The sequence below is a fragment of the Trachemys scripta genome, chromosome 1, assembly GCF_013100865.1.
Source record: "Trachemys scripta elegans isolate TJP31775 chromosome 1, CAS_Tse_1.0, whole genome shotgun sequence".
NCBI lineage: Eukaryota > Metazoa > Chordata > Testudines > Emydidae > Trachemys > Trachemys scripta.
In genome coordinates, this window is record NC_048298.1 from 133997065 (window position 1) to 134024401 (window position 27337).

At 43.1% G+C, this 27337-nt stretch overlaps 1 protein-coding gene across 4 annotated transcripts; it reads right to left on the bottom strand.

Annotated features, from left to right (window-relative positions):
• Nucleotides 1-574: 574 nt before the first annotated feature.
• LOC117885066 (olfactomedin-4-like) lies at nt 575-27337 on the bottom strand. 4 transcript variants are annotated; one of them, XM_034786176.1, is made up of 5 exons: nt 26362-27327; nt 22917-23069; nt 11393-11605; nt 10609-10762; nt 575-2188 (listed from the first exon to the last, which is right to left on the bottom strand). In XM_034786176.1, exons 1-5 carry the CDS (start codon nt 26446-26448, stop codon nt 1386-1388), a joined length of 1410 nt encoding a protein of 469 aa, XP_034642067.1. In that variant the 5' UTR covers nt 26449-27327; the 3' UTR covers nt 575-1385. The 4 variants fall into 4 exon arrangements, with proteins under 4 accessions (XP_034642067.1, XP_034642077.1, XP_034642095.1 ...); XM_034786204.1 differs by lacking the exon at nt 575-2188 and adding an exon at nt 2380-2411 and having other exon boundaries at nt 26362-27337; XM_034786194.1 differs by lacking the exon at nt 575-2188 and adding an exon at nt 5670-5707 and having other exon boundaries at nt 26362-27337.

Consider the following 27337-nt stretch of genomic DNA (forward strand, 5'->3'; position numbering starts at 1 on the left):
TGGTGGGGAATGTTAATCTAACTGGTGAACATATTTCAATGGGTGGAAATAAAGTCCCTCCTCTAGTTACTGACATATTGATTGACACCTTTGTGTTGTTCCAGGGGCTCTTAAACACTCTAAGCCCAAAGGAGTATGGTTTCTGTTTCCAATATCATTTAGTCAAGCTGGCTTCTTGCTGCATCCCAAAATTTCCCAGCTGTTGTGCAATGACAAACAACTATAGGGTTTGGATTTTTATAACACTTTATTAAACAAAAATTAATAATTCACCTCTACTGATCCAGATTATAAGAAGACAAAGATAGGATTAATAAAAGAAAACCAGCAAACATTTACTGCATTTTCATAACTGTTCATCTCATTATTTCTGACATGATTACAGTACAGATATTGATACAAAAATCTTATAAGTGGCATTTTAAAAATAAAGAGCATATGACTGATTTTGTCCCAACTTCAGTATTCTGTAACTGATAGATATGTGCCAGATTCACCCCCAAAGTAAGGTAATTGATGCCAATGGAATTATACTGGTTATTAATTTGGCTCCTTGTTTTCAGAGTGTTTTTGAAAGATGCTAATGGAGATCACAGTAATTGCAGACTAAATGTACTCAGAGGACTAAGTGGAGCATGTAGGATGGCATAGCTTATGTTCTGTTGCAGCATGTGCCATATACCAAGGGACTGCTTTCATTGGGCTTTGGATCAGGCCCCCAGGACACAGTGCTAAGAAAATGCAACCGTCCAAAAATGGTTAATAAGGTTTTTTCATGAAGTGCAACTTTAGGAAAGTAATGCATTGGAGCCCTGCCATCTAAAATACATTGATGGGTTGCAAGAAGGAGACAAGGCAACCGTTTCCACAGCTTCAGGTTAACCAATGGCTGCTCTTTAACGATCAAATTCTAATTCTCCTCTAATTTTAATCTTTTAGTAATTATTTGAGGCCAATATTTAATATGATATTTATGGCCTTGCATACTTTGAGCAGTGACGACAAAACAGCAGTTCAGTTTCCATGTGTCATCCAAATACAGACATTCCTCCAAATGCACGTCAGTGTGTGAGCAATCTCCCTATCACAATGCATGTTCTGTGCATCACTAAGTCATCTATTTAATCTATTTTTATAGCAGAGGCATTTCTAGTACTCCTGGTGCCATTGTAGCTAAACACCAGTTAAAAAGCTATGAACCTAATCTTGCACCCAATTGTTACCAGGCATAGAGCTTATTATCCTTCAATGGGACAGCTCATGGTAATAAACCTTATGCCCAGAAGCGACTCTTGGTAGGATTAGGCCCTAATTTAACATTCACATTGCCCAAAGGGATATAAAATCGGACTTTGTGTGATCTCTAGTTGTTGTGTATATTCATATCAGTGTAACACAGGTTGAAAAAGAAGATTGTATTTAACAAGGTAGCCATCATTGTAAACATACAGGACTCGGTCTGAGGGGTTATAGTTGATACTTTGAATTGTTTCTAACATTTTATCCATAATTATGCTAATTTTACCTTCCTGTTCAGTGTTTGTGTCATATGTGTAAAATATTTCCTCTTTCCTAGTGTTGACAGGTCTTGTGGCATGTAGAACACCACAGATGATGAAAGCGTTGGAAATGGATGGCTTGTACTGCCTTGTATTCCAAGTATGGAGCACATCAAGTGTGGTCTCATTGAGTTTGCTAATCATAATGTTACCTTTGTTGTCCTCGGTTGAATAAATTACCCACAATCCACTTTCATCCACAGCAAAGTCCATATCTTGCCACCCAACACCAGCATAAGAGAAACGGTTACTATAAGCAGCATTCGGCAGAGTTTTCCTCACAGCCAATGTGTTTGTGTTTAAATTGAGCTTGCCCATATCTCTTGAATTATATACATTGTAATACATGAAGTTATTGTAAACTGCGGTGCCACTGCCTTCCCCATATTGAATGTTTAACTCTCGAGCATTTTTTAATAGCAGCAAATCATCATAGGAATTATGAAGTCTGTAAGATTCTAAGAGTCTCCCATCTGGGTTCAAAGGTGCCACCCAGTATAGGTCCTTCTGCGGGGTCCGAAGAGAGGAATCCCTACCCCAGGAACCATATTTGAAGGAAAATCCTCTCCAGTTCAGCTGTACAACATAGGGCTGGCTGATATTCACAATCCCACCATGACCACAACTGCCTGTAAGCAAAGAGAAAATGTAGGCTTTTCAAAGGGCATGATTAGGAGAGAGGATTTAGTGTGTGTACTTTATATGAATCAGCTTTGTTGCAAGAACAGAAATAAATACATATCTTTGTCAAAGATTTTCCTTGCACCATATAAACAGCCCATAGATTTCAGTTCTGTAGCTGTTCCAGTCTGACTGAACTACAGGGGTCATCCCACTAGAACTGGGGCCATACTGAAAAAACAGCCAACAATCCAGCAACACATTTTAGAGATCTCAGTTTTTAGTCAGTACTCACTTAAAGTAAATAAATGATTCGCTTCTGTTTCAGATAAGTGACCAGTTTTCTGTTTCCACCTAGTCTATGCTTTCCACCACGCTGGGCTGGGAAATCACATAGAAAATACAATTTCAGAAGCATTTTAGGTCATTGGCTTCTGCAGTGGAGCACAGTTCTGGAAATATGGGAAACAAGAAGGAACATCTTGTCTCACTGTACTGCAATGAGTTTTGGAAGGTGGAGGAAAAATTGGCAGCACTAGTTCTAGAGGCTCATTTCAGATTAGCATGCTACTGTCAAAATCACCACTTGAAAACAATACTTCCGAGAGCTTTCCATCTGAGGCTCTCAAAGCAATTCAGATATTAATGAGCATAGCCTTACAACAGCTCTCTAAGGTGGAGGTAAATATCCCCAGTTTAAATATGAGGTAACTATAAAGTGACCATACAACCTATTTCAACCAGGACAGTCTTGGTTTTTCTTATGATGTCCCAGGAGCTTCAGGATAACTGAAATAGCCTGTTGTTTTTTTCATTCCATCAGCCAAAATATTTGTTTTTTTATAGCTACACAATGCTTGTTCAAGATGTATTGCTATGCTGAGTAGAATTTGCACTGTTTACTGAGAACAAACAGCCCAGTGGAATGAGCTTTCAGGGTAATGAACAATGTCTGGAATGAAGAGAACTTGAATGAAAGTAAACGCTATCAAAGCTGTTCCTCTGCTCAAAGCGACTGTTGATGACACTTGTTCAATGTTTCACAATGAATGCAGAACACTAAAGTATTGGAAAAAAATCCTCCACTCCAAAATACGCAGGTCTCCCTGGGTGAGAAGCTGGCAGTGGTGACACCAGCACACTTAAAAATAAAAGTATCCTTTTGTCTGACTCTTTGCAGCCCTAAAAGATGCCACCATGAATGTGTGCCAGTTTTTTCCCCTTTAAAGGCATGGTCACCGGAGACACAGATGTTAAGCGACCTGCACAGTCACACAGCAAATGAATGGCAGTGCCAAGACTAGAACCCACATTTCCTAACTCAAAGTCAGGTGCTTTAAGCACTAGACAATGCTCCCTCTTAGAGGTGAACTAAAGTTTACCTGTGAAGACCTGAGTTTCATGTATCTATTAATTGATCAATTCAGGGTAACAGCTGATGATATCAAATCAGTGCAGAGGTTGCACATGCTCTAGTAGATGGGATGTCTTTGACACAATCACTTCTATATTATCTGTTCAGTGACTACCATTTGATGGCTGTTTGCAAGCCTATGTGGAAAGAGTTGCTGGGCTTAGTCTATTCCTAATAGAGAAGTGGCCACAGCACAAATAACATCATCACCCCCTTATTAGCATTGAGAACAGAGAGAAATAAACAAAGACAGAACTATCCTCTCACACCTAAAGCTGGTCCCTCTTATGGAGGGTTGAAGAACATCAGTGGAGCAGAATCAGGAAACTCATACTGCCACTGAGGCCCAGATGAGCAGGTGCCCATGGCCAGAAACATCTTCTGAGCAGTCCATAAAATACAGAGCAATGTGAAGAGGGGGGAGAAACCCTTGTGGCTTGTCTGAAGATGCTCTCCCTGGGAAATGACTGGAACACACCTGCCACTTGGAGAAAACTGCTGCTTGCAAATGCAAAACATTTTTTCTTCAGAAATAGAGGGATCAAATTTATTCCTGTTAGTGATGATTTATCGGCATCCAGATAGAGGGATGCACTGCCCTAGAGGCAGGACAATATCTTTATGGCCTTTCAGTCTAACTATTGGTAATGTCTTCAGAATCCAATGCTAATGTGTATTTAACTGGAATTGTAAAGTTTGTGGCAATCTATGAAATACGGTTTTGCAGTGAAACTCACCATCTTTCTTTTGCTTTTGTCTTTCCAGCTTTCCTAAGCTCCACTGTCTCCTTTCTTCTGTTATATCTCTTTTCCCACACCTCTCTCCTCCAGCCTGACCCCTGGTGCCAAAGCATGTGGGGAATCAGGAATTCACTCACTTCCCTCACTGCCGTGGGTGGGAAGCAGATTTCATTTATTCCCAGGGCTTCTGTGCAGCCGTGCTGATAGATGCTGCAGAGAGACTGTGTTGAATTGCTGCCTCCCCCAGCCACCTGCATCAGGCCCCTTCTTGGTTAGCACTAGCCATTTGTGGGGCTTGGTTGGCTAGAGCAGAGGTTACAGCCATTCTGTGCTACTGTAACTTCCCCCTGATCAATTTTCTCCTCTGGGGACACTCTTCTAGAAGATGGTGTAACCCTGGGTTTTGCTCCCTTGCTGAAAAACACTACCAGGCTCAGATTCAGCAAAGCATTTAAACACATGTTTAAATGCTTCACTGACTGGGAATGAATGGACCACTGAGACCTGAGACCTCATTTCCAGATATAACACACAATGCAGGCACTGGGCTGTAGCTCTGCAAATGGCAATTAGCATGGCTAAGAACTTGGCCTCAGTACTTGTCACATATACTGATGTTTGGAGGTGCTCATACCTCAGCTAATGCAGTGCAAGAAAGATAATGCAGATGATGATGCAAAGTGGCTTGCAACCTGCCAACTCCATAAATCAATTTGAGCCATTTGCCTTATATCTCTATTGTGTATCGCTAACTCTAGTGTTATGGTTTATTCTTAACTGTTGACATATTGACTATTACTGTACTTAACTCACAGCAATCTTATTTCAAAATTAAATGGATATTAATTCTTCTATAAATCTGTGGTTTGTTTCAAATAATATTGCTGGTACTGAGGTACTACTAAGAGAGTTTGGATGAAGGGCAAAACATCATTACTAAACTCATATATATGCAACCTCAATTTTTCATGTCATTAAACTGAACCCATTCCAACTTTTAGTAATTACTGTGCTGTTTCATAAATTAAAAAAAAACCAACATGTTCAATAGAGACCTTTTCTTACAAAAGAAATAATAAATTATTATTTCTTCCCTTAAAGAGATCTCTCTGCTGAACACTTGTTTGTTTCTTATTTATGAAACCAGGCATGAATTATTAAAATAAAGTTAGGAACACGTTCAGTTTAATTACATGGGAAAATGTGTGAGGTTCCATAAGTGGATGTTTGATTTTTGAAAACTCTCCAAGAAACAGTGTTAAAAAAAAACAAAACCCTCTCTGTGGTAGTCAGGGTGGGTTCTCTGTCTTCTGCACAGGTTCAGAGGAATTCATTGTTGTTTATTTAATCCTAACTTGCCTTCCTGTCTGGATCTTTTGGAAAAAAATACACAAAAGAAACAAAGTGTCATGTCATTTTGTAAATATTGGGAGGCACTTGAAATAAATCCATATGAATTATTCAGACTTTAGCATTTTTAACTCCTTTTTTACTGTGTTAGGCCTCTGATCATTGAAGTTCCAGGGTTAATGCCGTATCTTGTCTCTTTTTCAGAGGTGGGCTGCATGTTCATGTGGGGGAATAAGGTAGAGGGAGCCAAGAAAACACATATGCTTTATTCCTCCACACAGGCTACCCAGACTTTGGGTCAGGAGGTGCAGGGGGAAGCAGCACTGCACGTCTGCTTACTAACCCACTTCTGAGGGGAAGAGGAGTGAGCATGGAGAGGCGGGAAGCCATGGCTCCATAGCCCCAGTGTGCCAGTCACTACAGCTAAGCTGGCAGGTTCGGGGTTGTGACAGCAATGAATTGATATCCTTGTGCCCTGGGGTCTTGCCAAGCTGCGTGGCTGTGCAGCCGCCCAGCAGTCTATCAAGTGCCACACACTTGAGGTACCCCTCCACCTATGGCCACGCTGCTCCTGCCCTCTGCCTTGGAGCCCCTGGCCAGCTGCCCCTGGCAGCCTCCTGCTTGCTGTGCAGAGCGGGGGTGAGAGGAGGGGCACTGATGTCAGGGTGTCCCCCTTCCTGCCCATGTACCCCATCTTCTTAGAGCAGGGCGTTGGGGGGACACGACAAGACTCGGAAGTGGGATGGAGCTTGCTGGCGGCTCCTGCTGTGTCTGAACAAGCAGGCTTCAGACTGGTCAGTACCAATCTACTTAAAGGGGCAGCATACTTAAAGGGGCAACCTGTGTGTGTGTGTGCTCACACACACACACACACACACACACACACACACCTCCCAACACATACTTGTATTATTATTGTTGTTACTTCCTGCAATGCACATATATTCTCTGTAATTTTATTCTTTCCAAGTTCTGTTATTTGAGTGTTTTGACTTGTCTATGCATTTCATAATTTTTATTTCTCTCTTATATTTAAGAAATTTAATTCTTTGAGTAGTGAGTTCTAAAATTCCTAACCTGTCCTGGCTGGAGTACTTATCCCTATGGTAACTTTTAAAATATAGATACAGTTTTTTTGTGGTGGCGCACATTTGCACGTTACCTCGGTAATTTGGTGCACATACAATTAATTCTGCACATGGATGGAGAAAGTTAGAGGGAACATGGCCTGTGGCCCCTGAAGAACAAGGCAGAAAGGGGAAATGGGACTCCGTGGACCACAATTTTTTCTGTGTTGCTGCTGGGGCAGCCCAGCAATGTGCTACCTCTTCTAAAGGGCGGAGACACCATCCAACCCAGAAATAGTAAGTTCCCTGGGGAAGGGAACATATTACATTTTGGTCCCAGTCCTGTGATCTGACCCATGCAGGCAGACACTTACACCCATATTGATTCACACTGATATCAGGGGAACAGGGATCCATCCACCTGGGTCAGATTGCTGGAGTGGGCCTGTGTTTGTACAAACACCATGGAAATGTCCAGCCCTAAATTAGCATATCCATAATTAAGTCATTGACATTTCAAATAACTGGCACCACTACATTACCTGCAAAAGATAGCCAGACCATAGCCATTTCTGTTCCTACATCCCAGCTTTACTTATATGCGGGGGGAGGGGTGCACGAAATCTGCCGATTTGGGGCAGTAACTAGTGACAGAGGTGCTGGAAACTGCTGCATGCATGGTAGAAGTAATGAGTTTTTATTATCAACAAATTTACTGAATCCTATCTTGGACTGGGCCATGCTACTAGAAAACTGCAGTCAGAGAGCAGGCTAGATGGAGAACAGTAATTTCTTTCTGATAGGTTGCTTGAGAAGAGACTTGCTCTCTCTACACAGCATGTCAGTGAGCAGCACCTTGGGATGCAGTGTTTGAGGAGCTGTATTCCAAAGTACTGCAAGAGCGAGTAACTTTAATTAAACCCTCCCTAGACAAGTTAGGAGTTTTTCAGGCTTTCCCAAGTCCACTTTACCCAACCAAAATATGAAGTGTGTGTGTGGGGGGGGAACAGATCTGAAAACAGGACAAAGGGTCAGTGCAATACAAATATTATAAATATAGTACGAGCCGGAAGTAGTTTGACAGGAATCAAGGTTGTGGAGGAAATGTATGGAAAACTGTGCCTAACCACTTAAAGGCGCTAGGGAGTGTTGGTAGTCTAGTGTGAGCAGCCATGCACTGCCTCCAAAGGGACCCATACAGGAAATCCAGCAAACTCACTTATTCGCCCCTTTCCCAGACAGCAACCTCTCCCTCCCACTTTCTCTCGGTTAAGGAAATGGACTGTACTGTGTATGCAATCAGTCACTGTAGAAAGTTTTAAGTATCGGGGGTAGCCGTGTTAGTCTGTATCCACAAAAACAACGAGGAGTCCGGTGCCACCTTAAAGACTAACATTTATTTGGGCATATGCCCAAAGGTGACACTGGACTCTGTTTCTGTAGAAAGTTTTGAACAATATGACATGAAATGAAAGATTGAGCCCACGGCAAAGTGCATTTCATCTGCTCCCCTTCCTTCCCTCCCCACTATGCACAGAAAGTCAGGCTAAGCAGGATTTGTGTGGGCAATTACACAGCTGGCTGAGGATCTGAATCTGTCTCTCTATCTAGGTATTCACACAGTAGTAGTAGTACTGTAGTACTACTCCACAGTAGTACACCTCCACTTCTAACAGACTGGCAAATTTCCAGGCTCTCCACAGTTGCTATTCCAGTCCTGGGCTAATAGCACACCCAGAAATCACAATCCCACCCTGCTTCCAGATTCCCACCAAGCCTTGTTTTGAACTATCTGAAGTTGGTGGCAACTTACCTCTACCAGGCACAAGACAGAGTCCCTCCCTATGGCCTCTCCACAGCTTCACCCCCCTGCCCCAAACATGAGAACCACCGAGGTTCCGTTGCACTAGGAGCCTTCTTCAGCTCCTGTGCCAATGGGGGAACTGCACCCAGAAACCATCCAAAAAGTACTCGGCTAGGTCCTCAACTGGTATAAATGGTCATAGTCCAACCAAAACCAATGGAGTTATGGCAACTTATGCCAGCTGAGGATCTGGCCTTTCGGGTCATTCCCGGTGCTAAGAAAGCTGCTATGCTCTGCAGGCATGCCACATTCAAGTCAACCAGAAAGAGGTCCACCAATGCTGAAATGAGCCCCTCCTCCTCCCCTCACATACATCTGCTGAGCACAGCACTATTGTTAAAGGATTTAACACTTTTTAACTGTAAGAAAGACTTGTTCTCAGGCATGTCAAGAAAGAGGCAGCCTCTCTCTTCACACCATCACCCTCAATAAATCAATGAAGTGCCCTTCAAATGCTTTTTAAACTCTACACTTTCCATTGAACCATTGGTAAGCCTTTCCTAAGGAGTGTATTTTCCCCCTCTCCGCATCATCTGACCCAACAAGAAGGTGTTGTTCATTTTTCCTATCAGAGACAAACTGCACTGGCTGCTTGCAGTGCTTGCAAGCCCTGAAGAGGGCACAGAGGGAAGAATGTATTTCCACCAGTTCCTCTCTCCTGCTAATGGGAAGCTTGAAATAACTGACCTGAAGATGGTAGGAGGCAAGTGCTGGTAGGTAATAGATGTGCACTATCTGTACAGTGAAAAGTGCTCTGCTTTGTTCAAAGGTTTCTCCAAACTTTTTGTTATTAGTCTGGTTTACCTCTGATTTGCTAGCCAAATTGTTAGGTACAGGTGAAAAAGCAGTCTTCTTCCCCCATTGTATTATGAACATTTTAATACATTCTTTTTGCCAAATTATTCTAAAGCAGAAGTCATAAAAATGCATACAAGGGATGGAGTAACATTGCTTGAAAAATCCTCTTGCCTACTCATTAGTGACTGGGAAGCTCTCTCTTAAGGAAAGCTATTAATTGCTACAGAATTTAAACTTCCTTTAAAAAAAAAAAAAAAAAAACCACATGGAGTGAAAACCTGGTTCCATTGAAGACACTGCCAAACTCCCACTGAGTTCAATGGAGCTAGGATTTCACACTAAGATTCTAGCCTTTATGGCTCAGAATAAATTTCTGCATATTAATCAAATGTAAACTATGCAATGTTGTCTTCTTGAGTCTGCATACAAACAGCTCCAGTGCATCAGCTGCTGCTTAAATTTTCCAAGCAGAAGTAGAGTGACACTGACAAGACACAGATCACTTTCACAGAAGTTATCCATGATCAGAGCTAATAGAAAAGCCACATTTTACCACAAAAAGAGTTTGAAAGAAGGGAAAACATTACTTTTCATACTGTTGTACTACACCTCTACCTCGATATAACACTGTCCTTGAGAGCCAAAAAAATCTTACTGCATTATAGGTGAAACCGCATTATATTGAACTTGCTTTGATCCACCAGAGCACGCAGCCCCGCCCCTCCAGAGCACTGCTTTACCGCGTTATATCCGAATTCATGTTGTATCGGGTCGCGTTATATCGGGGTAGAGGTGTATATAAAATCATGAGTGGTGTGGAGAAAGTCAATAAAGAAAAGTTATTTACTTGTTCCCATAATATAAGAACTCGGGGCCACCAAATGAAATTAATGGGCAGCAGGTTTAAAACAAATAAAAGGAAGTCCTTCTTCACACAGCGTACAAGCAATCTGTGGAAGTCCTTGCCTGAGGAGGCTGTGAAGGCTACACTTATAACAGGGTTTAAAAGAGAACAGTAAGAGTATGCGAAAGTGTTTGTTTCCTGCCCTCATCTTTCATATCAGCCTGTTGCTGAGAGGTTAGTACATGTCTGGCAAATTTCCCAAGACCTGTGCTTTATTTTCATTTCATTTAACTCAGTCTTCTTCCTACTTTTCCCATCTCTCCTCATGTGATTTATACACAGAATGCTTACCTGGTGGGAAATAGGAGGGTGTTGTGGTTTGATTTCTATGTTTTTCACATTCCTTCAATCGATTCTGGAGAGCCACAATTTCTCGATGGATTGCAAGGATATTGTTTTTGTCCAGTGATTCCAGATCATTTACCATGAGAGTCAGATTCTTGATCTAGAGAAATAAAAATTCAGCATGACTTTAAATTACAGTCAACTTTATTTCACGAACATTTTAGGCTGGATTTATCATTTCAAAAAAGGTGCCGCAGAACAAGTTTTAGGAAATGTTCCCAAGAATAAGTTTTAGCATGAACATCAGGTCTCAAGCTAGTGTGCAACTACAAGAAAATGTTTGTGAAGACAGTGAAGAAACTAATGATATTTTACTTACCATCAAAAGCAATTATTCATTCCAGGTGAGTGAGTGATAACAATTTTGAAAATTTGATTTATTTAATATTGGGAAAGGGTTCTTGATTTTATATTGATTGGGTCACTACCCTAATAAGTTAAGTTTTTAATTATATTTGTTGGAGCACAGAAGCTTTTAGGCATGGGTGCTCATAAATTAATATTTATTCTGATAATGTAGACAGTATATTTATTTAATATAGCAGCATCCTAGAACTTTAGCTTTCAGTCACACAAATGATAAAAATTGCCATATATGAAGAAACATGCTAACATGCTTATGGCCAAGATTTGCTTTAACTCCACTGACAATAGTAGAGACATTCCGAATTTCACTGGAGTAACAGAGAACTGAATGTTTCTGAATGGCAGAAGAACCCTCATACTTTACCTCCACGTATAGTTGTTCAACAATCACATTGCTTCCAACAAGTGTGGATTTCAGCTGAGTGACCAGTCTCTCCATTTCATTGATTTCCAGTTTCAGCAACTGAAAGTCCAACTCACTGTAAGAAACACTGGTCGACTCCATATGTTCCACTTTGATGGTTAGGTTTCGGATTTTCTGTTCATACATTTCAATTGCTTTGGTATATTGGCTAACCTAAAAAAAAACCCAAGCAAATTTTCAAGTTCAGTTTAGCAAATGTAACAGGCATATTTGACATCTTCTTTACATCTGTGCAATCCCACTGGGACTGCATGTGAGGGCAGAATTTCATTCATAATCTTCACTTTATTCCGCACTGTAACAAGGGCAACCACATTGTGAGCAACCCCTCATGGCCAGAAGTCACCCTGCAACACCAGCCTCTGTTTCCCCCACAAGGGCCCCTTATGCAGACTCCACTCTCTTTTTCTAGGCTCAAAATACCCCTCCTTGGGGCCTGGGTTTATTCACAAAAAATAAACTACAAATAAAACAGAGTCCCAAATTAAAGTCCAACAAGCAAACGCTTCTCTTCCTGCTCCCAAGCCTCCCTGCCTGGAGAGCTTTTGCTGTCTTTCCCCTGTTCTCTTGGGGTCTCCCTTGCCTTAGCAGGCTACTGCTAGCACTTCCTAGCTGGAATCTTTGGCTACATCTATACCGCTCTGCAGTTCGGACTGCAGGGTGCACTAAAGTGCTGCTCTGTAACTCCCCCATGTGGATGCCAGGGACTTGAACTAGGAGGTTCCTTCTTCACATTAACGTAGTCCTGTTTGAAGAGGATTACATGAAGGCAAACTAGGAACCTTATGGGTTGCACCTGCAGTATCAACATGAGTGAGTTACAGTGCAGCATCTTGGTGCGCATGGCTATTCACACCCCCGCAGTCCAAACTGCTGGACAGTGTAGCTCGGGGTGTATAACCTATGGCCTGTGGACCATACACAGCCCACCAGAGCATTTCATAAAGCCTGCAGTCTGCTTCAACACAATATACTAATGGCCGATGCATTAGCGTTTTTTCATCATGTTTACATCATTTTAGTTTACACATGTAAATAGACAATATCGAACACAGAAACAACCTATCTGAATACATACAAAACCAGCTGAACTTCAAATATAAATCAATACAAGTGACTTTAAATCTTATTAAAATATGTAGAAACCTTGTGGGCCAAACAGATTATGTGGCATGCCTGTGTAATAAGGTTGGGCACCACTGGTGCCAATAAACCCTTAGTCACAAATCCCAGGACTCTCCTGGAGCCTCCTCACTCCCAGCAGTCTCTGCTCTCCCTGAGTTTTCCCCTCACTTCAGCTTCCAGCTACTCTTTATGGGGGAATCACCTGATCCCTGTCAGGTGTGCCTCCTTCAGTAATCAGGGCTGGCTAGCCACAGCAATACCGAGTTTACAACAGTGCCATGGGCCCAGCCCAGCCTGCTCTGTTTGCACTTTGCCCTGAGGTCCTGCCAGCCCGCTGACTCCTCTATTCTCCCAGCCCCTCCTCCCCCCCGCCCACTCCTCTCTGACCCCTTGCCCCACCCACTTTCTCCTCTCCACCCCCTGGCCAGATCCCAGTGCAGCTCTGGCTCTGACCAGTCTTGGCCAGTTTGGGATGAGGAGCCAGTGGGGGGGCTTGGCTGGGCCCCTCCAGGCAAGAGGGTCCTGAGGGACCCAGCCCAGGCAGGGGCGGGCCCTCGTCTGGCTGAGCATGCCACTCCCGAGGGGCCAGCGCAATTCCCCACCCTGGGAACGGAACCAGCCTCGACAATGCTGCTGGCTCAGCCCAGCTGACAGTCACCTCCCGGTAGAGTCAGTGAATGCGGCCGGGGGGGTTGGGGGGAAATGTGTTGTGGTGGTGGGACTGTGGGGAAAGGTACTGGGCAGTAATGGGTGGGGGAGATCTGTGTGATTTGGGGTTCTGTGTGGGGGTGCTGGGCAGAAGTGGGGGGCTGTGGGTGGGAGGGGGTGGGCAGTTGTGGTGGGGGTTGGGAGGCACTGGGCAGGGTGGTGGTGTGCAGGGCATTGTGCATTTGTGGGGAGGTTGTGGGGGGATGCTGGGCATAGCAGGTCCAGGGGACGTAGGCCTAGGGAGTGGGGTGGTGTTGGGCAGGGGGCTGTGGGGCACTGCCCAGGCCCGCCCCCAAAGGGAAGGGGCACTCTGGCAGCACAGGGCCACGTGGGCCAGTGTGCATCTAGCAACTGCTGGTTTGTGAAAAGTGCCCTTGAACTGGGCTGGGCAGAGTAGAGCCGCCCCCACCATACCATGCCCCATTGGCCCAGCCGGCGCCTTTCTCCGGGGACCAACCTCCCCACTCCATCCTCTGTTGCTCCCATTGGGAGCCACAAATATGTTTGGTGCTGGGCCCACAAAAGGTTAATCTCAGGGAGAGTTAATCCCAGGCCCTCCAGCCTGTACAGGTCAAGCCACCCGCTTACACTCACTAATGTTCCCTCTATGAGCTAACTTTATCCAGGATTATATAGAATTTCAGGGGGAAGATTCTACCAGGAAACCTGCAGTGATTATTTCAGAGAAGTGCTGTACATGAAGAATGTCTACACAGCGCATGGTTGCGAGTCTCTGAGCCCCAGTTGACAGTGCTAAGAATATCCCCCTCCCTAGGCCTCAGAGCCTGTGCCACAGCCTAAGCCTTAACCCCTACACAGCTATTTTTAGCACATAATGCAAAGCCCAAGTCTGTTGACCTGAGCTTGGAGACTCACTGCTGTGCAGATGTACTCTCTGGGGCTGAAAAAGTAACAAACAAACAAAAAATCCACCAATTTGTCCAAGACGACTTTCTGTTGACTTCAGTGGGCACTGGTCTGGCCTCCACACTCCAAATAGTATCCAATCTTTTATGCATCAGAACTAATTGAGTCCCCTGAAGAAGGGGTTATTTTAGCACAGTGCACTATTACAAATCCAATCCGTCCATCCAGAAACTGATTTAAATGAAGGCCAGTTGAGGTGACAGTTATTTTAGCCTTTAGGTAGAATAACTGTTGCACAGCAGCCTCTTCAGATGTGGAACCACTAAACAGATGGCTGGATAAATATACTTTTGAACATGTCTCTACTAATGTAAACGTCACAGGGCAAACATTGTCAAGGAGAATGTCAAGCAGTCTCTGAAAATTAGAGTTCCATACAAATGGAACATCTTGGCAGGGCTGGCTCTGGCTTTTTGGCCGCCCCAAGCAAAAAAAAAAAACCACCTGCAGCACGGCCGGAGCAGGGGGACCAGCTGAGGGGGGGGGGGGGGGGGGGGGGGGAGGGAGAGAGAGAGAGAAGGGGGTGACCAGGGCTACAGCGGGGGCACTGCCACGCGGCCCGTCCCGCTGCGCCGCCTGCTGCGAGGGCTCCGCTCCGGTCGGTGGGGAGGGAAGGAAGAGGACTGCCCTGCAGGGCGCTCTGGTTCTCCGCGCCGCCGCCCCCTACAGGGCGGCCGGAGCAGAACAAAAAAAAAAAGCAGCCGTGCCGCCCTAGGGCAGAATGCCGCCTCCAACAATCTGCCGCCCCAAGCACCAGCTTGCTCAGCTGGTGCCCGGAGCCGGCCCTGCATCTTGGGAAAGATATAATCCTCCTCCTACATGACTTAAAATTGTACCCATTTTTTCTTAATGGCAAGAAGGTTAAGCAGCATCTCTCAGCAAGAATAAATAGAATTATATTATTGTGTCAAATTAGCAACTCTGGAGTCAGAAGGCATTTCCATTATAAGCCCCAATTTTCAGGTGCTTATCACTTCCCTCAATATTACCTTCTGGACTGAAACAGCTCATGCATATTCTCAGACCTAAAATGAATTTGTTGGTTTAAAAATCAATTTGGCATTATCTTAACATGAATTAACAGTGTTTTGCCCCAGTCACAATTTTTTAAAATCTATTTTAATCAAGGGGACAGCTCTGAAATGGCCTTTTAGTGAAAAACTGTACTCAGGTCAACTTTTTAAGACTAGAGCTTTGCTGTTCTACTGTCCTGGTAATATCACCTACAGACTCCTGACCAAGGCTTTGTAACAGCCATAGAAGAGACTTCCGCCAAATAATTCCTTCCAAGATATCCACTGAACCTCAGTACATGCTGGGGCAGGTCTTTGGGAGTTTAGTCAATGGTACATCGATACTTGTGCAGGGCAGATACAATCAATTAAGCACATAATGTGTCTGACTACTGAATCTCAGTGACTTAGTTTAAGTAGGCAAGCCAACCATAAGAGGACTCACTTTTCAAAGTTACAATTTTTTATACAACTGTGACAACTACTTTTTGAGTCTGAGGGGAGCCATTAAACAGAGACTCCTAGAAATGTAGGACTGGAAGACACCTCAATAGGTCATCAGTCTAGTCCCCTGCACTGAGGCGGGACTAAATATTATCTAGACCATCCCTGACAGATGTTTGTCTAACCAGTTCTTAAAAACCTCCAGTGATGGAGATTCCACAACCTCCCTAGGCAATTTATTCCAGTGCTTAACTACTCTTATAGTCAGGAAGTTTTTTCTAGTGTCTAACCTAAAATCTTCCTTGCTGCAATTTAAGTCCATTAACCACTGAGGGCAGGACAAGAAGTAAAGAGAACAATTTATCACCCTCTTCTTTATAACAGTTTTCAGGTACCTAAAAGATCCCCCCCCCCCCCCCCCCCCAAGTCTACTCGTCTCCTGACTGAACAAACCCAATTTTTCAATCTTCCCTCAGAGGTCATGGTTTCTAGACCTTTAATCATTTTTGTTACTCTCCTGTGGTCTCTCTCCAATTTGTCCACATCTTTCCAGAAGTGTGGTGCCTAGAACTGGACACCATACTCCAGCTGAAGCATCATCAGTGTTGAGTAGAATGGAAGAATTACTTCTCATGCCTTGCTTACAACACTCCTGCTAATACATCCCAGCATGATGTTCAGGTTTTTTGCAACATATTACATTGTTCACTCATATTTCATTTGCGATGCCACATAAACCCTAGATCCTTTTCTGCAGTACATGTTCCTAGGCAGTCATATCCATTTTAGCAATTAATTATTCCTTCCTAACTGTAGTTCTTTGCATATGTCTTTATTGAATTTCATCCTATTTATTTCAGACCATTTCTCCAGTTTGTCAAGATGATTTTGAATTCTAACCCTGTCCTCCAAAGCACTTGCAAGCCCTCCCAGCTTGATATTGTCAAACGTTATAAGTGTACTCTCTCTGCCATTATCCAAATCATTTATGAAGATATTGAATAAAAACAGACCAGGACAGATCCCTGCAGGACCCCATTCAATATGCCCTTCTAGCTCAATTATGGACTATTGATAACCAGTCTCTGAATAAAGTGTGCACCCACTGTATGATAGGTTCATCTAGGCTATATTTCTCTACTTGGCTTATGAGAAGGTCATACGAGACACTTACAAAAGCCTTACTAAAAAAATCAAGATACATCACACCTACTGTGTCCCCACCATCCACGAGGGTTGTTACCTTGTCAAAGATGGATATTAGGTTGGTTTGACATCCTTTGTCTTGACAAATCCATGTTGACTGTTACTTACCTTACTTTCTTCTAGATGCTTACAAATTGATTCATTGTCTTTCTGGCTACCAACATTAAGCTGACTGGTCTATAATTGCCAGAGTTGTCCTCGTTCCCCTTTTTATAGATAGGTACTAGATTTGCCCTTTTCCAGGCCTCTGGGATCTCTCCCATCCTCCATGAAGTCTCAAAGATAATGCTAATAGCTCAGCAATATCTTCAGCCAGTTCATTATTGTGGCAGAGCTCCAGCTTTGCCTCAGGGGGTCCTGTGCTTCTAGGCAGTTAGGGCTTGCCTCAGAGGTTTGCTGTAACCCTCAGTGTAGCCTCTCTCCCCAACAAGAGGAAAGGGTTACAGCTTACTGACTCACTTTCACCATCGGCCAGTCAACAGGTTTGATGTAAGAACCCTCTTTAGTCCCTGTCTTCCTACTCAGGGAGCATTTTTGTAGAGGCGTGGGGTGGGGAGGGAGAACCCGGGCCCGTTCTCTTCTCCAGGTTCCAGCCCAGGGACCCTAATGGCACCTATAACGTGTAGTTTTCCTATACCACCAGAGCTATAGCCCTTCCCTGGGCTACTTCCCCAAACAGACCCTCCTAGCACCCTGGCCATGCTTGTCCTCTGGCGCTTTTACTGTGCACCTTCTTTCTCCCAGTCTTCCCACTACACACCTACTTACTCCCCGTTCCTACCAGCCAGCCCTCTGAAAGAACATCCTTTTTAACTAGTCCCAGACAGTTCTAAACAAGCTTCAGGTGATCTGAGTAGCCCGTTTCCCTTGATTTCTTCTAATCTGTTCTTAATTGGTTCCAGCTGTCTTATGGAGTCTGCCTGACATAACTGCTTCTAGTACCTTCCTGACTGTATTGGGGCAGCCCCTGCCCTGGTCATTCAGGGAACAGAAAACTATTCATCCAGTGTCCAGTATGTTTTCCTCTACCAGATTCCTGTACCCAACCAGTCTAGGTCTGTCACAATATTCTAGGGTTTATTTCATCAGGCCCTGCCAGCCTGAAGACATCTAAACTTGTCCAAGTAATTCTTAACTTGTTCTTTCCTTATTTTAGCCTAAGGTCCTACCTCATTTACATAGATGTTCACTATATTAGTCATGTTAACTTTTTGGTGAAAATATCAACCAAAAGGCAATTAACACTTCAGACATTGCTGTGGCTTCTCCTGTCCTTGGTCTTCCTCTTGCTTCATATATATTTGTAAAATGTTTTCTTGTTACACATTTTGTCCCTAGCTAGATTAATCTTTTTTGCCTTGGTCTTTCTAATTTTGACCCCTCATGCTTTTTTTTTTTAAATAAATATTCATCTTCTGTAATTTGACCTAGTTTCCACTTGTGTTTGACTGAGTTTCAGGCCAGGGTTGTCTCTCACCATACTTCTAGCTTTCCTATGATTTGGGATCGTTTGCTCTTGTGCCTTTAATAATGTCTCTCTTAAAAACTGACAATTCTCCTGAACTCCCCCCCACCCCTTTAGACTTCCTACAAGATCTTACCTATCAATTTTCTTTACTGAAGTCTTGAAGTCCATTATCTGGATAATTCCATATGCACACAGAAAATGAGTGCCAACTTTGGCCCTCAGATACATACCATGTGCATTTCAGTGTGTACATACCTTAGGTCAGAATTTATCCCAAGTAACTTAGGGTCATCATGTTACAATGAGAGTCATAACACTGAATTAATGTTTTTTGCACTGACTATTAATATTCATTTGGCATGATCTTTTAAACCTGATGACTTGTGTGGTAAGCATAAGAGAGGATAATTTTCCCTTAGCTTCTTTTATGAAAAGGAGAGAACACTACAGAGCAGCAATTGTTTTTCCAAGATGTGAGCAATGTGGCATGCATATCAGTAAAGTTAAAAGAGTGAGCTCCAGATTATTTACGGCTGTTTTGTGATATCCAGGCTAGGTCATACCAAATTGGAAATGCCATATCACACCCAAAAAGCAGATGTGTGACGTGTATTTCACATCTCTAACAGATGCAATACACCAAAAAAATAATGCAATCCTATCGCTTGTTTTGGACCTTAACTTCCTTGATAAGTAATATGTGATTTGAGAGGATCCTGCAGAGAAATTACATTTTGGATTTTTTGTGCTAATTATGTTATCTCCAGAGATTATCCAGTATAAACCAATCTGATCTTCCAATACAAACATCCATGGATCCTGAGCTGGTGTAAATTGGCATGGGTCCCTAGATGCCAATGGATCTACACCAAGTGAGGATCTGGATCTCAATCTTATTCCTTAGTTTGAATTTACACAGGACTAATGAAACTTATTGTATTTGGCAATCAGAACTGTCTGTTTAAATGTATATCCATATATGGAGAAAACTGTTTGGCTATCGACCATAGGTATGTCTAAAATACCCCACCACCACCCAAACAAGGACCAGGCCATAGAGCACGATCCATCTTGTTGGAAGAGGATTTAGATGGATTTCTGTGATTAGCCAGGCACTCAGAATACACTAAGAGCTGGGAGATTTCCCTAGTAAACTTCTCTGTGGAGAAGATGTTTAAAGGTTGGTGTCTAAACTGTGCATGTAAGATTTGCACATGAAACCATCACATGCACAAAAATGCATTTGCAAACTGCTGAGCACAAAGTTGGCAACCATATAGAGAAAGAGTATTGATATGTGCAATTACCTATACCAAAGGCACAAACATTCAGGAATGTGGGTATCTATCCCACTGCTAATAATATTAGCATATTTAAAGAAAACAAATGCTTTTAAAAGAAGTTAGTTGTCAAAAATATGCCAAATCTGTTTGGAGTGTGCTACAAAGCCCAGTGTTTCTTCTGCTTCAGACTGTTTTTCCCCAGTTGACCAGCCAGGCCGCCTAGGAGAATGCCGCCGCCCAGACCCCCAAGATGGATGCTCTATTGCTTGGCAGTTAGACCCATTTTGCCTTAATAGCTTGTGCCTGTATCTAAATGATCTGCTCCCGTCTAACAGGCCAACACACCATCTCAGGAATCTAGTACATGAACTATATTTTGGGGTATAGATCAATATTCACCATGCATCCCACATTCAGAACTTTGCAGTGGGGTTTGAGCAGTGCATAAGCTTTGTGCTGGACCTCTGCAGAGGCATGAATGTCACCCTTAAAGAAATAAAATTCGGCAATTTCAGGCATGCATAAGAATAATCCCTATCTAGTTTCTCCTGCTTTGCAAGCATTGTCACACTAAGGGCCTGAAAAGGGCAGGGAGAAAAATCTGTAATGTTCATTTATTGTGGCAGTTACCTGAAACTGGTATTTATCAACACAGGTTTCTTGGCATGCAAGCAGACACTCCTCCAGCATGCAGCTGGAGGATGGGAGTGAAGGAATGAGGAAGCAGAAGGCAGGCATAGAATGAAAGAGGATGGAGGGGAAGGGAAAGGGGGATAGAAATGACATGAGCAAGCAATTCTGAGAAGTCACATGTGCAAGTGCATTGGCCACAGGCAAGTCTGACCTCCATGATCACATGGTGAGCATGCCACCTGCATATCATATAACCCAAGCAGAGATCAAGAGGAATATTTCCAACAGAATAATCTGTCTTGAATATAGTTTTCATCTGTTGGGTAGGTGTGTTTCTTCTTCCTGTTTTTATTACATGAGCATGTTCTGGCATTGTGGTCAAAGCACTGAAAGGCACATTCTCCCCTTGTGTTTAAGTTGCTATTCTTCACTTCTAATGAGGTGCACAAAGCCATACTCTTCTCCACTGCTGGGAAGAGCTGATTCCTGCATTCGTCAAACAGGTTAATTTTATTCTGGTAAAGTTTCAAATTACAGATGAAAAAGTTACTCCAAATATTTTCAGCCTACAGTTTTTACTGATTTGGAATATCAGAATATGTGTGAAATTCATTTCCTACTGATTTTATAAGAGCATCTTCTGCCCCATCCATATATTTAAATTTACTTCAACTCAGATGAGTAGGTCAATGCCTGGTATTTTCTTTCTATAGACAAACAATTAACTACAAAATTTTAACACCCTCATAGTTAAACAGTTTGTTTTCATTTCTGACCTGATGTCTCTTTGCCTGGGATCACATCGGGGATCTGTCACACTATATCTAACTTGAGTCTGATAAGCCAAACAGTGTTATAAAGCATCAACATGATAAGTGCAGTGAAACTCAGATTACGTCAAGATTTGTTTTTGGTATCTGCCACTGGAGTTGAAAAGTGAGGGCCTGCTCCTGAACTGGTATACACTGGCACAACTCCACCGACTTCAAGAAAATAACATCAGCTGAGGATCTGGTCACTAGAGTCCAGCTTTAAAAAAAAATAAAAATAGAAAACTGCTACAGGATTGCAAAAAGTCAGCCAACTCCTGCCATCTGTACTCAGTCTTTACTTAAGCAAAACTCCCATTGCAGAGTTTCACTTCAATAGGAGATTGGCTTCAGTTGGGTCTTATTTCAGTCCCCTCTGATTTGGGAGGGCCTGGCAGAATTAGTCCAAGTTTCAGGATGGGAATTATAGACCTGATCTTGTCCTTTTGAAAGCAATTGAAATTTTGCTACTGATCACAATGGAGCACTTTGGGGCCCTTAAATACCTAATGTTTTCATGGATCATTAATGTCAAGTTCCACATCCCTTCTAAAGCAGGGGTTCTCAAACTGGGGGTTGGGACCCCTCAGGGGGTCATGAGGTTATAACATAGGGCATCACAAGCTGTCAGCCTCCACCCCAAACCCTGCATTGCCTCCAGCATTTATAATGGTGTTAAACATATAAATAAGTGTTTTTAATTTAGGGGGGTTGCACTCAGAGGCTTGCTATGTGAAAGGGGTCACCAGTACAATAGTTTGAGAACCACTGTCCTAAAGTGATCAGTCAAGTTCTATCAAGTTGCCCTTCATATATCTTTACTGACAACTGAATGAGTATCATTGTTAGCTCTAGTTATTTCAAAGTGAATTATTTTAACTGAAAAGACTTTCTATAGGATTCTCCTCCCCCCGCCCATTTTGTGTTTTATGCAGCACATCTAGTATAATCAAGAGCAGATAAGAAGAGAGCTATGAGTATTTATGGTTAGAATTTATAATTTACTGATGTGCCTTTTCTACTGATGGATTCAAGGACACTTCATTTCTTAAGACATCTGGCTCCTGGAGACGTCCAGCACTTTCTCCGGAACACCTAATTTAAACCCTGAATATTCATCTACCAGCAAAAATCAAATGCAGGTTCTCCTTCTCTCGAGAAACCACAGTAGTCCCCTAGTTTTGCCTGTTTTGTTTTTTCTTGGTGGTGGGAGGGAGGAAGGGGGGAGAGAAGAGAATAGATCTGAATCCTTGTAACAAGGAAGGAAAGTAGTGTAAGGGTAAAGAGTTGGTCTTTAACTAAAATGCATAATCCAGTAGTCATTGCTAGAGCATCAAATGTTGACAGAGAAAATTGATTTTTTTCAACTGTTAAGGGAATGGAGGGGGTCAGGTGGTGGATTTTTCCCATGCTTCAGCCTGGGCTGAGCTGACATTTGCTCTTTTCCCTCATTCCCTCCCATATGCTGGTTACATAAAAGTACCACAGGAGGGAGCAGGAATCATGGCTTCCTCTGTAACTGTATATAGCAATTACAGGCCAACAAGACTGTTCCATGGTTCATAAAGAGTAGCAAAGAGCTTCCTCCATCCCTCAAAGAACACCATGTGCCTATAGGCCCAGGAATGAGGCCTGAGGATACTCGAAACTCATATTATAAGGCCCTGCTTGCATGCTACAATATTGAACATTTTATGTTTAATCATCCTTTTCCTTGTGATTTTTACATGCCCCTCACTGCAGTTGCTTGAAGACAGGCCCTGCAAAGTTCTGACTGTTGGACTGTTTCACAGTCACTAAAAATAGGACTGGTCAGCTTTTAAAAAAAGAAAAACCAAAAATCCTTACTTTAGTAAGTTCTTTTTCAAATTTCTCAGAAAGCACTTGGGCTGTGAATTCCAGAATCTCGACCTTCTGCACAGGAAACACGGTGTCTGGCAGGTACACTGAGCATTGGCACACTCCGTTGTCATTCAAAGAGCCGGTCACATTGGCAAATGGCTGTAAGAACAAGTTGGTTTCAGAAAGCAAATAAATAGTCAATATGCTACTAGGAATCAACAGCAAAAGGACTGGCAGTCCCCAAGCAGGGGAAAGGTTAAGCTGTAATCATAATAAATGCACTCAGGGTAAATATTAAGTTGTAACAATTTCTTCCTATGAACTCAAAGTATTTTCCTATATAACAACTCAATAAAGTTCACCACACCCATACACAGAGAGAAAAAACAATAATAATTTTAACACTGGAAAAATAGAGGTACAGAAAAGTGAAGTGATTTTTCTAAAATCAGACAGTGAGTCAATAAATGGCAGAACAGGAAATATTAAATCTTATAGGGAGTCATTGCTTTTAATGGTCTTTGCAACAGGGCCACTTAGTGATTGTAGTCCATTAATTTCAAAGCACTTTACAAAGTTTTGTTTGTACTTCACTGATGGAAGAAGCCACAGAAATTAGACCAATTTTCATGGAAAATTTTGATTTTGACTAAACCCTGTTTTCCTCACTGGGGACGTTTCATTTGATATTTTTCAGCCAGCCCTGGTAAACAGGAGAGCTGAAGACTTTAAAACTCCCCCAACCTGCAGTAGCTGGTATGCCTGATACTGCAGGGTACTGAGTGGAGTCATGGCCATGCATCACTGCTCTCTCCATCAGCGCACAGGGGTATAAACAAAGTTTTTTACTTGGGGCCGCTAGAGTTAAAAAAATAATAAAATATTGGCTGTTGAATATTGGTTTTATAAATAGTTTTGTACGATGACTAAATTTGTCCACTTCTAATGAAGTGAGAGAAACAGGCTTCTGTTCCACACTGTGTTTTTTATTGGATTAACACAACCCCTATAGTTGAGCTCCTATAAGCCTAAATCCTTTTGAAAAGGGAATTGACACCTAACTTGGTTCGGCATTACAACAGAGTGCTGCAGTGCTTAAATAGCTTTTACAAATCTGGGCCTAGGTCACTATTAAAAAAGTCCCTTAGGTGCTTTTGAAATGGTCACCCTTAGACTCCCCACATTACTGGATTTGCATTCTGCCCAGCAGGAACAGTGAAAAAAGGAGCAGAGGAAAATATCCAACGAACAGACAAATATGGTTATTGTACTTACCTTTGATAAGGCCCCCATTTGTGCTAGCTTGGTACTTTGTGGTACTTTTTAAATCCCTGATACAGATTACAAACTGCCCTTTATCTAGATCTTAATTTATTAAATTAAGAACTTTTTAAAAAGTGGATTTAAATATCAGAAACCCACCAAACTACTTTTAAAATTATTCTAAGAGTGTCTATTCCAACAGGGGAGAAAGGTGTAGACTGGAAAGGAAACAAACGCCTGTTACAACGCAACTCACTATCATGACTCCATTTCCCACTCCCAACATCCAAACAGCAGTCCAGATTCCTCAATATTCTGAAACTTTGATTTTAAAGGAGCCATTTCCAGCAGCTCCAACGTTGATTGGGATTTCCGACTGACTGCTGAGACAGTTAATGTTTCTTCTGGTACAATGCTGTTTCATGGAGTCCTTCCCTTGAAAAAAAAGCTACATGTGATCAATGAAAGGCTGCAGATGCTCAGTCTGTCCAAAACAATGTGCATTATTCATGTTCAAGTAATATATACCATCTCACTGCCATCTTATGGAATAAGGTTTCAGTTCCTACCCCTCCATAGCACTGGCAAGATTGGATGTTACTCTTGAATCTCAACATGCATCACTGGGAGTTTACAGTAATCAAGGTCCCATGTACTGCACAAGACACCAGGGCCGGCTCCAGGTGGCACCTGGAGGGGGGTGGCACTCCGGTCGGCTGGGGAGAGCGGGGCCGCGGCCGGGCTCTCCGCCTTGCCCCCGGCGCTCCGGCTGGCCAGGGAGAGCAGGGCCGCGGCCGCGCTCCCTGCCCTCCCCTGCCGCGCTCCCCGCCAGAGGGCGGGGGGAGGCTTTTTTGCCTGGGGCGGCAAAAAAGCCAGAGCCGGCCCTGCAAGACACTATACTGCGGGGATGCAGCCCACCAATGTACACAGCCGAGCTCCACCGAATGGGAACCATGGGAATCTCCAGTGCTTGCAAAACCATTTGATAAACTGTGCATCAAATGGGGTGATTAAACTAAAGGAGTGGGAGCAGGAAGAGGCTTGCACACGGAGGCAGCTGCTAGTCAGCCATACAAGAGCAATGCTCCATTCCTGCAGGAGCTCCGCGTGGCAGGGGTCATCCCCAGCTGCACAGCTTCAAAGCCGCACTGAAGCAGAACTCCATTCTGACAGTGCTCTGGAGCCCCAGTTTTAGCCAGCTTCCTCTGCGGGCCTCCTAGTACTCCATCCAAGAACCTGTTCAGAACCTCATGCTTCTGCAGCCCCATCACCTGCTCCCTCATCCCCCAGCCCCTAAAACAGCCATTTGGACAGCTGAGGAACTGGAAGATGGCAGGAAAAAGGCCACTTGTTTAAATAGATTCAGAGAAAACAGGGGGGTTTGTGCCAGCTTGTCAAAAAGGTAATGTATGCGGTCATTGGTCTGGCCCCCTGATCGTGTTGTACAGGGGGACTGATAGTGATTAACAGCCGAGTTACAAGGATCATCATAAATTTTACAAATATCTGCACAAATTATGGTTTACCCAAGGGTGAGCATAATGAGAAATTCTTGACATTCTAAATTCCCCCATCCTCAGCTTATTATATATTTACACTTCAGCCTTGATTCTTACCACCAGGAATTGCCACTGCTTAAGGATGCTGTAGTGAAAAACATTCCCTCCCCTTAGATGCTGAGTTCACTACCTAAGTCCCAGCACTACAAGGCCTATTAGACCAAGAGACTGCATTGATAGAATCACCTAAAACTCATATAGTGCATTGTGTTTTCAAAGTGCTGGGCAAATGAACCTGAGATCTAAATCCAGATCTAGAACACTCCAAAGGATGAGGGGTGTTTGCATCTGTGGTTTTGGATTGAGTTAGTCTCAAGTACAAACCACAGCTAATTAATTTCAACTTGCATTTTGCATTTAAACTAGTCAGAATCTCAATGGGAATTGCATTTGCCTAACCAAAAACAGAATTTGGCTGTTTTTAAAACAGTGTAATTTGTTTTCAAATTTATAATTAAGTCCCAGATCATTTGTTAAAGGTGATATTTTACACTTGCTACATGCAGAGAGCCCACAGAACAAGTGGAGATCTGAAAACTTGCCTCAATTTTAAAAGATTCTCCCAACCTGAATAGCGGGAGGAAAAAATAATACATTAGAACCTGTGAAAGTCATAATATGTATCTTACCACATTCTGGAGCATGGTGCTGGCTGCATTCAATGCAATGGCATTTTGTAGAAAGACCGGCAGCACAGCCAAGTTTTCACACTTCATCTTCTCAGCAAACAGACACGATGGAGAAAGGACAGTGGGATCCCTTTTATAGGATGCTCTGGGAATTCCTCCAGTAGGAATTTTGTGCTTAGAAAGAGGTACTTGTGTAATATTTATTGACACTTCTCACAAAGGTGATGACATGCAGGTGAGTGAGCCACAGCACAGAGAGTGACTTGACTATTATACAAACATAACTTTCTCATTGCCTGCTGTCAAAAATTAACCACCCTCTCCTTTTGTAACAAAGCCCTTCCTCATTCCCTGTATCTAGTCTTGTTCTCAGGGAGCCACAAAGGAATAAATACACAATGGGCAGATCAATTAATTGATGGACTTCAATAATTAAAATGCATTCTTTTCTGGAGGGGAGAATAACTGCTTCCTTTTACTGGACTTATCAGTATTTTTATTGTAAATCCTTTCAGGAGCAGATAGACAACCTGGGCCACATCATCTTTGTAATCCTGCTTCTAAACTCAGATGGGGTGAAAACAGCTCAAGTTAGGTCATTTCACATACAACGTCAAAGGAGCCTCCCTCCCTTCCTCTAAGCCCCTGGATGCCTTATAACATGAGCATTGTGCACACGGGGCTCCACAAGTTTGGGCTAAAGACCAACCATTGGATGGGAGAGGGGGCCAAGTTGAAGAACAGCCCCAGCAAACCTGCAAGAGAATGCTAAGACAGTCAGCATTAATGCCCATTCTACAGCTTTGGTACCATGGCTTCTGAAGCAGGGGAGATCAGGGAACAGCACACTGTGGAACAGCCCTGTGCGTGGGAGCACTAAGATGTGCATGGCTTGCCAGCAGATTTAAAGTACTCTTTGCTTCTGATGAGCTGGTCTCACAGCATTTAGGCATTACCACTTCCTGTGGTCACTGGA